The sequence below is a fragment of the Dreissena polymorpha genome, chromosome 3, assembly GCF_020536995.1.
Source record: "Dreissena polymorpha isolate Duluth1 chromosome 3, UMN_Dpol_1.0, whole genome shotgun sequence".
Lineage (NCBI taxonomy): Eukaryota > Metazoa > Mollusca > Bivalvia > Myida > Dreissenidae > Dreissena > Dreissena polymorpha.
In genome coordinates, this window is record NC_068357.1 from 56,520,744 (window position 1) to 56,536,604 (window position 15,861).

The following is a 15,861-nucleotide window of genomic DNA, read 5'->3' on the forward strand; positions in this document are numbered from 1 at the left end:
AATATGGCATATATTTTGCACAATAAATGTTTAACGTTGCCTAAAACTTATTGCAGCGAAGTTCAGAGTTAAGGGAATGTTAACTGCCACGGTTTGCTTTTATGGAGACTTCGAAAAACGTTATTACATGCAGGAAGCTGACACAGTTTATATAATATTGTACGCGTGTTCCAAAATGCGTTAGTTTTTTATCATGAGGCAACTGGCATTTAACGGTCATACGATTGTCAACTAAATTTTATTTATTTATTTACTTTTGGCTCCAACGCTTTATATACAAAACAATGAACATTCGTCTTTGTACAGTGAAATTAAGCATCTTAAAACAATTTCACTTAAGGAAGCACAATTTTATTTAATTATAGTTTGAAGTAGTGTAAACTTTTTATGAATAAACTCACTTATTTCAACACAGTATATCAATCCAACAATACGCCGTAAAATGTTGACCGATACAATCCATCATTTTCATGCAGTTCTGTACGGGCGACAGTGCGAATCCACACAGGGTCCCCTACGGCAATGGTGGAGATAACTTGCATGGTTGCGCACGGGGAGCTGCCTGACGAGCCGTTGTTTCGGGCCACCTGTATGAGCGTCCCATTCTTGAAAATTACAACGCTGAACATGTTCAGTCCTGCAATCGAGGCAGTAAATATCCCCGATGATGAATTGTAGCCGCTTCCTTCGTTCAGTTCGATGAATGTGAAGATAACATCTTGGTTGGCATCGAGCTTGACTTCCGCCGGTGAGCGGGCGTGGAAATACACGGGCTGGATTGACGGCGGCCCTGTGATGACGATTCAAAAGCTATACGGTTCATTATTTATTTCAAACAATAATTTAATAGTTATATACATTTAATATAAATGCGCAGGGTTGTGGCAACGTTGAGACAAACGTGTAAAGAATGTTATAAAAGTGTTATTAAAATAGTTCATGTTACCTTCATTATTTTGTAAACACTAATATATATTAATAACGTTTCTTTGAAGATAAAAATTAACATACACCTACGTATTAAAGAGTATTTTGTAAAAACTTAGAATTCATTTGTTACCTGAAAGGAATACATCAAAATATTCAGAAATCCCTAGTACACACCTCGTTTTATAGCTGACGGCACATCGGTCTGCCTATCAGAGGTCGCATCTTCCAGATTGCTCCGTATTCTGAGGAGTTCCGATGTAATGTTTGACAGTGCGTCTTTCATAAATTTACCAGTTTTCAGCGTCGTCACGGTTTCTGATCTTTCGAGTTTGTAAGCTAACTCACCGACCACACTTTTCGTGTTCCGCATTTCTCGCAATCCTTTAATTACGTCTTCGTTTGTCCCCTTGATTTCTTTCAATAGGGTTTCAAGTGCTAGTTCGTTTTTAAAAACTCTCTCCAGTAACCGCTCTTCATTATCATGCTTCGGCTCATCCTGACACATCAAATCCATTTCACCCACAAAATATACGTACTCACAAAAATGATTGCAATGCTTTTCAGTAGTATCATGTTTGTTGAGAACGAATAAACCGTGGGCACTAGTATGACTATTGATGGGAAACCTTGCTCAAAGGCAAATATGTTCACAATTTGTGAAAAGCTGATGCGTAGCTTGTTCGACAGGGTTGTTAGTAAGAAACCTTAATACTGTTCACAATTTTTATCATATTTATGTTCGTGATACCATAATGAATGTACAAGTTATTGTGTTCGTGATTATAAAACACGTACAAATATCAATATGCTGTGTGTTTCTGTAATTAAGACATTGATATCAATGACCTTTTTGCAGCCTTGAATAGATGATACGGACATAAAGTGTTGAAAATTCGGACAAGGAAGCTTATGGTTTCGATTTGATGATATTCGACCTTTCCAAGTGAAAACTACATGAAGTTCTATTTTTATAATTAATTAACAAAGATACATATTGTATTTTATTATGTATAGTGTTAGATTTCTTTACATAATCAAAGAAAACAAACAATATTTGTATTAAAAGGAAACTGTCACAAAACTGCGAATTTCTTTTTGTGAACATGATCATTCAACGGTCCATGTGAAAGTCCCGTAGCAAGTAAGGACACAGCGGGCGCCAGAACTCGTGATCTCTAGGCTTCGACGATTGTGCGAGACCGCCGATCCACCAAAGTAATAAATTATTAAGCCTCCTCGCGCCACAAATGGGTCCTATGCCAAATTAGCGCAGTCAACTTAGGAGGAACCATAACAAGACCAAGAATTCTTGAAAGACTTAAATTGGACAGGCTGACGATGCAACTTATTTTTTAAATGACAGTAGTGACTCATTCAATAATCTTATAGAATCGCTAACCCTTTTTGGAATGGCATCGGGTCTTAAAATTAACAAAAGTAAGTGCACTGTGCTACGAGTAGGTACATTGAAACAAAGTAATATTCATCTTAAAAAAGAAATGAAATTCAACTGGACATCAGATGAAACAACAACGTTAGGAATAACCTTTACACACAATGAAAATTAAACAATTCTTAAAAACGAATTGCCTAAATAACACAAATTTAAAAATTGTTTAAAATCATGGCAGCATCGTAAACTTACACTAATCGAAAAAAAACACCGTGTTTGAAAACGTTTGCACTCGCTAAATTAATTTGTACACTAACAGTTCTCCCAAACCCACCAAATGATATTATTGAAGATATTAAATCAGAAATATTTAATTTCATATGGGACGGTTAACATGATAAAATTAAGCGAACTCAATTAATTCAATCAGTAGAATATGGAGGAATCAGACTAACAGATATAGATTCATTCCTGAATGCAATGAAATGCAGTTTGGTTAAAAGATATTTAGATAATACCAATACAAGTTAATGAAAATTATTCTACCAGAAAATTCTTAAAACATATGGTGACTCTTTACTTTTTGAATGTATTATCGACAATAATATCTCAGATGAAATTTCAACCAAAAACATATTTATATCGAATGTACTATCGGCATGGTGTAAAGTTACTCACAATTTAGAAACCAAAATAAACAGTAAAATCATTCTAAGGAACAATAAAGACATAACTAATAACAATAAAACGTTTTTCTATAAACATTGGTTCGAACGAAGCATAAAATATGTAGATCAATTGTACGACTACAGAATAAACGACTTCTATTCTTTTGATAACTTATGTTACATATTCGGGATATCCACAAGTAATTTCCTGATGTACTACACATTGATCATAAGTATACCAATACATATTAAAGCTGTTACCAATATAAATAAAACACACCATGTAGTCAAAAAAACATTCGTAGAAAACAGAATTGCAAAAACAACGAACAAAATATTTTACACACTTCAAATTAAAAAACCTGCCGAAATCTATAAAGCTCAATCTCAATGGCCAAACCTTCTTAGAGAAAAATAATTTAATTGGAAACAAATATTTGTCATGCCATATAGATCAACTACTGATAGCACACTCAGAAATTTTCAATATAAATACATCCAGAGAATCATAGCTACGAATAAATATCTTTTTAAGTGCAACCTATCTAACACAAATCTATGTGATATGTGTAGTGAACATATTGAAACAATAGAACACCTTTTCTGGGAGTGTAAACATACTCAATCTCTATTGAATCAATTGACAACCTTTCTAGAGAAACAACAATTAAATGTAAAAGTATCTCTCTCAGACATCAGTTTAGGGATAAATACCATCAAAATACAAGAGGTTAATAACGCTGTGAATTACATAATTATATTAATGAAATATTTTATATTCAGCATGAAGTACAGAAAACAAACACCGACAATGAACTGTTTTATCAATAATTTAAAACTGAAGATTCAAATAGAAAAAGAAATTGCCCTAAACAATGATACACTTCATATATTTGAACAAAAATGGAAATACATTAAACTTTCATAAACAAGTCCAGTATGCTTTTTACCCACTCTACCTACCCACTTTATGTAACTCATCCTTATTCACAACTATTCTGTTGTTTTTCTTTTAAAGAAAAAACACCTATCACAAACAACAAAAGAGAAAATACATATTAACCAATTTGTTTGTTTTTTTTTCCTCTATTTTTTCCAATCTATTTATTCAAAAGGAAACCACAAGATCAAAAAGTATATATAAGCATATCTTTTTTTTTTATACCACATTTATATAGCGCCCTTTTCATACTCGAGATGTGCGTTCAAAGGCGCTTTACAGTTTTTCCCTGATCACTGGGTCATAAGTCGTCCGTTAACAATTGGCGCAGTATGCAGCCACGGCACATTGGCTTATTTCCCTCACAGGTACCCATTTATACACCTGGGTGGAGAGGAGCAGATGTGGGATAAATTTCTTGCTCAAGGAAATTCCAGTGGTCTGGGCGGGATTCGAACCCGGGACCTATCGATCCCTACGCCAGCGTCCTACCTTTAGACCACTGCTCCCTTGTATAACATGTTTGAACACTATTGCTGCTACATGGTATCACTTTGTTTTATTATCATGTACATGTATACATTGTATGTCTTATATTGAATTAAAAAAAATTGGACAGGGTAGCACCTGACCTAAATGCGCAGGCTGCTCTGGAGCTACGCTGGTCCCATATGGCGTAACACCCACGATCGCACGCACGCGCCTAAATTAATGTGCCTCGCGGTATAAAACGCTGAATACGGCAAAATAAGGCCTAATTAGAGTGCCTAAGTATTATTCAAGCTGATGTAATACTTGAAAACGGAAGCTCTTAAGCATTTATTACCAAAAAAACATTATACAACAGCGAGGAATTGATCATTGTGATATGTTCAATGCCTTTGTGATAAAAGCTACATTTTGCGATCCCAACGTATCTACTTTGAGTCGGTTGATAATTGCTTTTAGAGGACATATGTCGGTATATTCTTCACTGAACTATGTTGTTGTTTTTTTAAAGATGCTCGCGTGTGTATGATCTTTGCCCATGTTTAGTTACCATTCTAATTTTCGACACTTATCGGTTTATATGTATATATATGAAATTGTTGAATTTACCCAAGGGCCGCGATGATGCGAATTAGTATTGGAGTTATACGGTCTTGCAGTGGCGTTGAGTACAACTTTTTCTCAAATACGACATAATATACATCTACCGATTCGAAATTGATGTTCCGAAAACATTAAATCTAAATTAAATCCTGATACATATGCAAACTAAACGTGTTCATTGAAAATGTGTCTCAAAATGCATTCAAGTTCAGATGTATCAACCAAATTAATTAATTTTGTTGTGTACGCTCTGAGGACTACAATGAAAAGATTTTTCTTACATCAACGATAACGATGCATAATTCATTTTAATTCTAATTTAGTAATTTAAATAGCACCACCATTTTGTCCGAAAACTGTATAGGGCCTTGTCTATGACAACTCTTATGTAAATGTTACGATAGAACTCCGATTCTCAACCATACAATATATAGAAAGTAGCCAAGATATGTTGAGCCTATTTGCTACGCAAATAGGCTTTTGTTGTACCAAATTTCGAAATCACATGGGTAAATGGTTGTCTTTTTTGAAGTCTTACCTGATTTTGGGCAGACGAAATAGATATCCAATATAGTATTTGGTAATTCTAACATTTTTTTTATTTCGAAACTTTTTTCAAACATTTTCTTCCGAGAATATTGCTTCCAACGATTTTTAGTGAATTTTTCTAATACCGTTTTACGTGAAACAAGAAATATCTTAAAAACAGTTATACGGCGTTGATTGTGGTTGGAGTTTATGAAAGGTAAAGAGGTCAATGAATGAGATCAAGGATAGCAAATGTTTTTTTCTGTGCAGTTCTTAGCTGCATCACACGCAGTAAGGGATAGTACGCGGAGTTTTCGCGGCTTATTTTACATTATAACATATTGCTGGTCATAAACCGATAGATACAAACCAGAAAACCAAAAGAAGAATGGGAGTGAAATTAAAACATACGAGTCAACCGGTCACACGCGAAGTATCCGTACATATTTTAAATATTTATACGAGCGTTCTTCGAACAAACCTGTTTTAGTGGTTTGTCGGGCATTGCTATTTGATTCGATTATTAACAGTATCGAGAATCATCACGCTCATGCTTAATACATTAGTTAATATGGTGGAATATTTCTTGTTAAATTAATTAAAAATAATATTTATCATGGTTTAGTTAAAAAAACACATTAAGAATCTATTATTGACATACCATAATTATATCGCTGGATATCTTCATTTAACATCTTTCTGGTCTAAAGAAAATTTCAGTTCACCTAGTTCACGCTATAGCGTCTTTATTATATAACGATTATTTTACTGGCCGCGAACTCTGGTCAGCACATAAGGTAGTCGTGAAGACGCAGCGTTGACCTGTATATAAACTCTGACATTCACACACACTAACCGCGAACTGACCCTGATACCTCGCGGGTTGAAATGCAAAGTGAGGCCTCGCTTCCACTGCTCTTTATACTTTTACATGTTAACATGTTGACAGGAATATGGAAGTTAAAACTAAATATGAGAACATAGCCTTTAAGAACAAACGTTCTCGCGCTGGCAATCCTCTAAAAATAAAAGGTGCACGCACAAACTGTATTGATGTCTAGATTAAGTGTAAACTGTTCTATCTATTAAGCCTTTTCATTAGAGATAAAATTGTTTCATGCTGAACACGCAGTAAAACAGTGTTACAAAGACGCGGACATGTTTCCAATGTTCTGGTCGTATGCTCAAATCAGCTTATGGGATAAATGAAGTGTATTCATTCTGACTAAGCCGCGGGAAATTTTACTTAAATTTTATTGGACAGTTACAAAGGTCAGGTAAGGTGAAAAGCAGGCGTATACAGCTATGCCGTAAAACGTTCTAAGAAACTAAAACAAATTTCGTTCGTAAAAACTTCTTCTCTTCTTGTTGATAGTGACCTCACAACTATTTTCAATTTCCTTTCTTTATTTCTGGAAGATGTCAAATCTTTACATAACTGAATTCATTAGGCCCTGGTTTATGGATAAGTAAAATTTCATTGGTTAATTATGAATAGAAATGTACATAAGCTCAAAAGGAAGTGGGGCATAAAGCACTTTCATTCTTTGAACAAGAAAAATTGTGGAGTACGATGAATGATTTCTGATAATTCTGACATGGATTCTGACCTTCCTTTCTATGGATTTAATGAAGTAGAGTTTGAAAGTAATAGAGATGTGTTTATTGAAATTAAAATGATTTATTTTGAGCCAGAAATTGACCGTTTTAAATCAATTTGATGTAGAGAATGGGTGGCATATGAGTCCCCATTTACAGGTCGTACAAAGTTGAACGTTGAAATGGAGAGACAGGAGCCATTAATCTTCTTGAAATTGTTAATTGATGATGCCTTGATAAATCACCTTGTGCTATTTAACTATGCTTCTGCAAAGTTAAATGGCCCATTAAAACAACACTGAAGAATGAGAAAATGGGAAGAGGTAACATTTGCTGGAAATTGGAATGCTGACAATGGCAATACATATAGGGCTATTATACATGTCAGATTTTGGAATCTCTTCTAAAAGTTAGATTTTAAATGATTATTTTTTTGTTTGAAACTAAAAATTGTAACAAAATATAAATTGATTCAATATAAAATAGCTTTAAAATGTACTGAAACTAAAGGTTACTGAACATTACTTGTTCTCTTATAAACTGTATTACTTAATACACATTTTCAGGTAAAAAAACAACAACACAATCAACATTTTAAAACTACCATCATAATTTACAATCAATGACAAATTAGAAAAATATAGGTTTTATAAACTTATGTCTTTTAATAACTGAAATGCATCCTTTTGAAATAGAACCCATATCAGCCTCAGACTTTCAACACCATCGGCGCTCTCGTTCATTCAGTCAACTGTCCGATCCCTTAACATTTACTTCAGCAGCAACTTCCCTGTATCTTACAAATAGGCTTTCAACGCCATCGGTGCTCTCGTTTCTTATTGTGGTTACACATAGTCTGTAAGAAATGGTATGTGACCTGCTCAGACGCGACTAGAATGCATTATGGGGCAAATAAAATAAGAAATACAACTAAAACGGTATTAGGTTTATGCTCATGAACATTTATTGTAGAATGCATTGTATGCAGATTTTCCCGTTCCACATACGCTTTGCAACTTGTCTGATGACGGCAGTTCATCCAAATGCGAAGTCAGGTTTGCGATGTTTTGCGAATACAAGACTTCAACTCTCATGTTGGGAACAGAATGTCTTCAACATTAACTGCGAATGTCGAGTCAAATCTGATTTGCCGGATCATAAAGGAACTATTTCAGAAACATTGGCGAAGTTTTTGATGAATTTAAATTAAACGAATATTACAAAAACATTTATACGGCAATGCTGATAAAACACATCTTTCAGTCCGGCAATGTTGCATAATTCGAAATAGTATGATTTCTTTAAATGAAAAGAATTCTCAATAATTTCCCTAGGTCATCGGCTGTCAAGTAAAGAGCTTTTAAAGTGCTGAACACTAGTGTTGACATGACATTGTTGCAGTGAGAAAGACTGAAACGAGCGTTAATTCATGAGGCATACATGTTTAGTGGAAGAATGAATTTGGCAAATTTGATTTATGTTTTTTATTCTCTATTCTGTTACTTTATTCAGCGAACAAGTAAACATAGTGGATTTCACTTCCGCATACTAGCCTGATGAAAAAACTATATAAAGCACCTTTGAATAAGACCGATATCAGCGTAGGGGTATACTTTTAAATATGTGCCAGCAAGTAGGCATTTATATCAGTCAAATTTAGGAGGTACGATATTTTACTCGGAATTAACTAGAACGTCTTCATTTTTGAAAGAAATGAATCAGAACCATTTTGATATCAAGATGTAGCACATAATATACACAAAATGTAACAAAACACACCTTTAACTTATTATGCCCCCCTTCCAAGAAGAGGGCGTATATTGCTTTGCACATGTCGGTCGGTCTGTCGGTCTGTCGGTCCACCAGGTGGTTTCCGGATGATAACTCAAGAACGCTTGGGCCTAGGATCATGTAACTTCATAGGTACATTGATCATGACTCGCAGATGACCCCTATTGATTTTGAGGTCACTAGGTCAAAGGTCAAGGTCACAGGTGAAGGTCACAGTTACTGGAAATAGGCATTATAAATTTATAAGGATTTAGCATGGTTCAAACAAGGGAAACAACTACGGTTTATGCATGTTCTTTTTATTACAGATTTGCCTCCCTTTAATTCATTTAAAATCTCATTTTACAGCAGAGATTCCAAATCTGACCTGTAAATTAGCCCCATATTTACTGCCAGTACTAGGTTACCTTTTCCCATTTGATCATTCTTAAGTATTGGTATTGTAATGCTGCTACTGCTGCTGCTACTGCTACTACTACTACTACTACTACTACTACTACTACTACTACTACTACTACTACTTCTACTTCTACTACTACTACTACTACTACTACTACTACTACTACTACTTCTACTTCTACTACTACTACTAGTACTACTACTACTACTACTACTACTTCTACTACTACTACTCCTAACTACTACTACTCCTAACTACTCCTCCTCCTCCTCCTCCTCTTCCTCCTCCTCCTCCTCCTCCACCACCACCACCACCACCACCACCACCACCACCACCACCACCACCACCACCACCACCACCACCACCACCTTTTGCATCCTTTGAAATAGAAACCCATATCAGCCTCAGACTTTCAACACCATCGGCGCTCTCGTTCATTCAGTCAACTGTCCGATCCCTTAACATTTACTTCAGCAGCAACTTCCCTGTATCTTGCAAATAGGCTTTCAACGCCATCGGCGCTCTCGTTTCTTATTGTGGTTACACATAGTCTGTAAGAAATGGTATGTGACCTGCTCAGACGCGACTAGAATGCATTATGGGGCAAATAAAATAAGAAATACAACTAAAACGGTATTAGGTTTATGCTCATGAACATTTAATGTAGAATGCATTGCATGCAGATTTTCCCGTTCCACATACGCTTTGCAACTTGTCTGATGACGGCAGTTCATCCAAATGCGATGTCAGGTTTGCGATGTTTTGAGAATACAAGACTTCTACTCTGATTTGCCGGATCATAAAGGAACTATTTCAGAAACATTGGCGAAGTTTTTGATGCATTTAAATTAAACGAATATTACAAAAACATTTATACGGCAATGCTGATAAAACACATCTTTCAGTCCGGCAATGTTGCATAATTCGATATAGTATGATTTCTTTAAATGAAAAGAATTCTCAATAATTTCCCTAGGTCATCGGCTGTCAAGTAAAGAGCTTTTAAAGTGGTGAACACTAGTGTTGACATGACATTGTTGCAGTGAGAAAGACTGAAACGAGCGTTAATTCATGAGGCATACATGTTTAGTGGAAGAATGAATTTGGCAAATTTGATTTATGTTTTTTATTCTCTATTCTGTTACTTTAATCAGCGAACAAGTAAACATAGTGGATTTCACTTCCGCATACTAGCCTGATAAAAAAACTATATAAAGCACCTTTGAATAAGACCGATATCAGCGTAGGGGTATACTTTTAAATATGTGCCAGCAAGTAGGCATTTATATCAGTCAAATTTAGTAGGTACGATATTTTACTCGGAATTAACTAGAACGTCTTCATTTTTGAAAGAAATGAATCAGAACCATTTTGATATCAAGATGTAGCACATAATATACACAAAATGTAACAAAACACACCTTTAAATTATTATGCCCCCCCTTCGAAGAAGAGGGGGTATATTGCTTTGCACATGTCGGTCGGTCGGTCGGTCTGTCGGTCTGTCGGTCCACCAGGTGGTTTCCGGATGATAACTCAAAAACGCTTGGGCCTAGGATCATGAAACTTCATAGGTACATTGATCATGACTCGCAGATGACCCCTATTGATTTTGAGGTCACTAGGTCAAAGGTCAAGGTCACAGGTGAAGGTCACAGTTACTGGAAATAGGCATTATAAATTTATAAGGATTTAGCATGGTTCAAACAAGGGAAACAACTACGGTTTATGCATGTTCTTTTTATTACAGATTTGCCTCCCTTTAATTCATTCAAAATCTCATTTTACAGCAGAGATTCCAAATCTGACCTGTAAATTAGCCCCATATTTACTGCCAGTGCTAGGTTACCTTTTCCCATTTGATCATTCTTAAGTATTGGTATTGTAATGCTGCTACTGCTGCTGCTACTACTACTACTACTACTACTACTACTACTACTACTACTACTTCTACTTCTACTACTACTACTACTACTACTACTACTACTACTACTACTACTTCTACTACTACTACTACTACTACTACTACTACTTCTACTACTACTACTCCTAACTACTACTACTCCTAACTACTACTCCTCCTCCTCCTCCTCCTCTTCCTCCTCCTCCTCCTCCACCACCACCACCACCACCACCACCACCACCACCACCATTCACAGTGACAAAAAAAAACGTATTCACACAATGGCTGCTACTACAACTTATAGCCCATATAGGGGGGCATGCATGTTTTACAAACAGCCCTTGTTTTACAAATATAAAGCGAAAGTACTCGTGACGTCATGATCACGTATTGACGTCAATCGACATGAAACAATTTTTTTCTCGCAAAAAAATGCAGAGTCTTGGAGATAGTTTTATTATTATTGTCTTAATCTTTTTAATCAAATTTTACTTAATTTTAATTAAAATAATCAGTATATTGTCATCAAAACCACCCCATGTATCTACGTTTTACACAGAAACTTTTTTTATTATGTGTGTGTGAGGCAGGGGCGCAGAGGTATGACAAACAGAAAAACATGTTTCTGCCCTATAAATACTTATGCACTTATATTTTAGGACCGCCGTTGTTTATTGTAAGCATATGTATAATGACATGGTTTCGTTTCACAATGTTCCGATAGTGCTTGCGAGAATGCTGACTATGCAAGATTACGTCGTAGATTCTTACGCGATATGTGAAAACATAAATACGGAGAACCGTTTCTTTCATTATTGAAATTTCTTTTGAAATTAATTAATTTAATATATATTTTTAAGTGCTTTGTGGTATATACTCAAAGAAATAATACTCAAATCAATTGCTCCAAGAGTTTGAATCAGTATCCGTCGCTCGTGTAAGGCGGTATTGCAAAAGCCCCTCGACTGATACATGCACTTCTAACAATTGGCTAACGTAATATTTCGTATGTTTTAACCATCGATTTGCACATATAAATACGGAATATTACGCTAGTCGATTGTTTCAAGAGTTTGTATCACTCGAGTGGCTTGTGTGATGACGTATCACACGAGAGGCGGAGCCTCGAGTGTGATGCGAAATAGCACAAGCCACGAGAGTGATACAAACTCTTGAAACAATGGACTAGTGTAATATTACTTTTATTATATACAACAACTAACGAAAACAGTTAACACATGTATTTTTTACTTTAACAAAACTGATAAAAACAATGACTAAAACGGTACGCCATAGTTCATTTAAGACGCGTATGAATACAGTTTATGTAAATTAACGTGTAAACATTCGAACCGGGAAAACACAGGTTTCCGACACGCTTACCTTAATGTCATCGTTAATCCAATTTTTATAACAATTAAGTTGAGAACTTAAATCCGATGACGATGTTTATAACAAAAACGTTAAAACGATATGCATTTCCACTTCTATCTCCCATGTCTTTATCGAAACTTAGTTTCAACCACACTATTTTATTGTATTCCTATCGAAATATACATTTATGCATGATAAACACAGACTCCAAAATACGTTTTTAACACATAGTTTACTGCTAAAAAACACCACGTCCTACATGTCCTTACAGAGTTTAGATAAAACTATTGTGTTTTGTCACAGAAATGACGTCACACGATGTACTACGTAATATATTTAAGAAATAATATTTTTCTATCATGGTTTGTTGTCGAATAACCCACAGTAAGGAGTATAGATGCGTAGGAATTAAATCACGAGTGCGAAGCACGAGTGATTTGATAACACGCATCTATACAACTTACTGTGGGTTATTCGACAACAAACCATCATAGAAAAATATTATTTCGATTCTAACACGATTCTGATTGATTTGGTTCAAGCTTTAGGACGTGAACTATATTTTTCAATACTCCGCCCTTCTTAGTACTTAGTTCACTTTTTAGTGACGTCAATGAATTGTACAAACATATGACGTCATTTTCATTCATAAATATTTTGCAAATGACGTCACTTTCATTGAAAACAACAATCGTAAAAACTTAATGACGTCACGTTTATTGATGCTACTGAAAAGCTGACATGCTATAAATGTTTTCTGAATTACGTTTCCTAACAAATAACCTTCTTTGTAGACATGGTTATGCCACTTATCACCAAATATACAATTTATTGTTTCATTATATTTATATACATGCTGCATTTATTACATTTCTTTCAGAGCGGGTTTTAGCACGTGCATTTTACTGCAATATTTTCTTTATTTATTCGGAACTATTTTCGAAACATTAAGCTCCGCCCATAAGTTATTGCAGAATAACCCACACTTGATTTCCTTCTTTGTCAATAGAAAACAAGTCGCGCGCCGTGTTAGAATTCCTAATATAAAATATTTCTACTTTCGGTGCGTGTAATGTGACGTCATTAAATGGGTCGAAGTAGTCCGGCTAGTATGGTAATACGGAATTGGAAACAGCGAGTAGCTAGCGTGATACGGAATTTTTTATTTCAACGATTGATACAACCTGTATTTTGTTAAAAGCATTAAACAGGTATATAATAAAGTCAGTTATGAGGTAATTGACTATTTGACGCTTCCAAAAATGTCAAAAACATTCATATGATTCTAAAAAATAAACCAGTGATCTTACATCGATATCTCGTTTCGATATATTTAACTATTCACAACAAAGATTTTACAAAGTAGTTTACGCAACAGAGCAAATTGTAATATAGTCAAATGTATGAGTATTGATCGAATAGCAATAACTGATGGAAGTTCAACAATTACAAATCAGCTTGTTGCTCCTGTTGATAAATGTTCACATACTTTCCGCATCAACTATTTCCCCTTTTGATCAAAGGTTATCGCATACGTAACCTCCATGGTGGTAGATTCCAAATCAAATTGGTCAGTGTTATTTCACTTGATTCAATATACTGTATACAGTCGTTTTCGAATCTATGACCATAAATATGGAATGTCACGTTGCCATTCTGTAAACAAGGCCCTTTCAGAACATTTTTTGTTTGGTAAACTTATTAGTTTCAGTATTACATTGCATCCGTACCAAATTATAAAATGCAAAATATAGGATCGGGGTGGTAAATTTCCAAAACAAAATGGATTATATATAAGTGGAAGAGCTTCCTAGACCCAAAGAATGCCCTTTCGTGCAATAACACATGCCAGAAAACAGTTTCCAAATGCCGGCCTTGTAAAGCTTTATCTAACATGTCCTTACAGTGACAAAACGTGTTCTCTTCCCCTGGCACACCTCTTGAAACGGCAATCTGTTGACTCATGAACGCGCTGGTGGATGTTGCAATTCATGTGAGCCGCGTCCTGCGAAAATGGGTCTCACACCATATTCAGTCAAAGCAGCTCCAGACTAGCCTGCTGATTCGCGAAGTGTGGTCAGGAGCTACCCGGTTCGCCTATGGGACAACAAAACCTTGTGTGACTTGGTAGCGGACAGGATAGCTCCTAATCAGAATGCGCGATAGCACAGTCTGGTCTGGGGCATATAGCATATGACCAGGGAAAGTTCGACAAATAAGAGGATTGTGATTGTTGCATCAAATATAATATGTCCCTAAAAATCGCTTCGATCTCTCGGTTCGAAGTTTCGCAATGTGATCGCGTTGCCATTTTTCAATTGTATTACATTTCCATTGTCCGTTATTTTAATCTTTACAATCCATGACTGAATGAAATGTTTTACAAGTCAAAATGTTACGAATTAAAGTCTCGTTTTTTTGGAAATCGTTGTACAATGCATGTGAGTGGTCATAACACGTGTTACTGCGCATGAAGACGAATAATTTGGTACATGCAGGTGACAATAAAGAGCGACAACTCAATCTGATTACACAAATATAAGCTTTGTCAGATTCACATCCCCTGGCCAGATTTTGATGACTTCTGGTTCGTAAAAAACGGACTGCAAATAAATGACATGACAATGACAATAGGTTTATTTGTACTTAAAGGCCTTCGGCACAAAAAAACATACATGCAGTAATAATAAGTAGTGAATTTGTACAAAATATAAACAATAGTAATGGTGAAACGTGCTCAGTAAAATAAAAGCATAATGCTTATAGACATATAGTAAAACATATAGATTCATGTTACGTCACAAGACATGGAACAGATACCTTTACGTTTTGTTCAAAAATTGCAACGTCGAAAAAGGGGTTTGCAAATTTGTATATATTTAATAAAGGGGCATATACAACAATTATCATTGGTAAGGATACCTTTTTTGTAAGAATTAATGATATTAAACATATATGCGCATTTTGTTTCAACGTTGGTTCTGTCAATTTTAAAAGGTATACATTACAAACTAAACTGACAAACTCTAACCAACCGCACGGTATAATATTTAAGTGAGAATCGAGAAACCTTAAACAACCTCACTTTTAAAACCCACAACAAACACTCTCTTCAAAAATGATGAAAAAGGATATGTTATATTCCGAAACGTCGATGTCTAAGCAAATCTTTGTTCGCTGCACCTTTCATACGCCCGATATGACTTTAGTCCGACATCAACAAAAAAAAAATGGACAGGGCCG

The 15,861-nt window shown here is 35.3% G+C and overlaps 1 protein-coding gene across 1 annotated transcript; it reads right to left on the reverse strand.

Annotated features, from left to right (window-relative positions):
• Positions 1 to 232: 232 nt before the first annotated feature.
• Positions 233 to 1,434, reverse strand: LOC127872027 (uncharacterized). The gene is made up of 2 exons (XM_052415380.1): positions 1,105 to 1,434; positions 233 to 790 (listed from the first exon to the last, which is right to left on the reverse strand). Exons 1-2 carry the CDS (start codon positions 1,298 to 1,300, stop codon positions 420 to 422), a joined length of 567 nt encoding a protein of 188 aa, XP_052271340.1. The 5' UTR covers positions 1,301 to 1,434; the 3' UTR covers positions 233 to 419.
• Between the last annotated feature and the right edge of the window lie 14,427 nt (positions 1,435 to 15,861).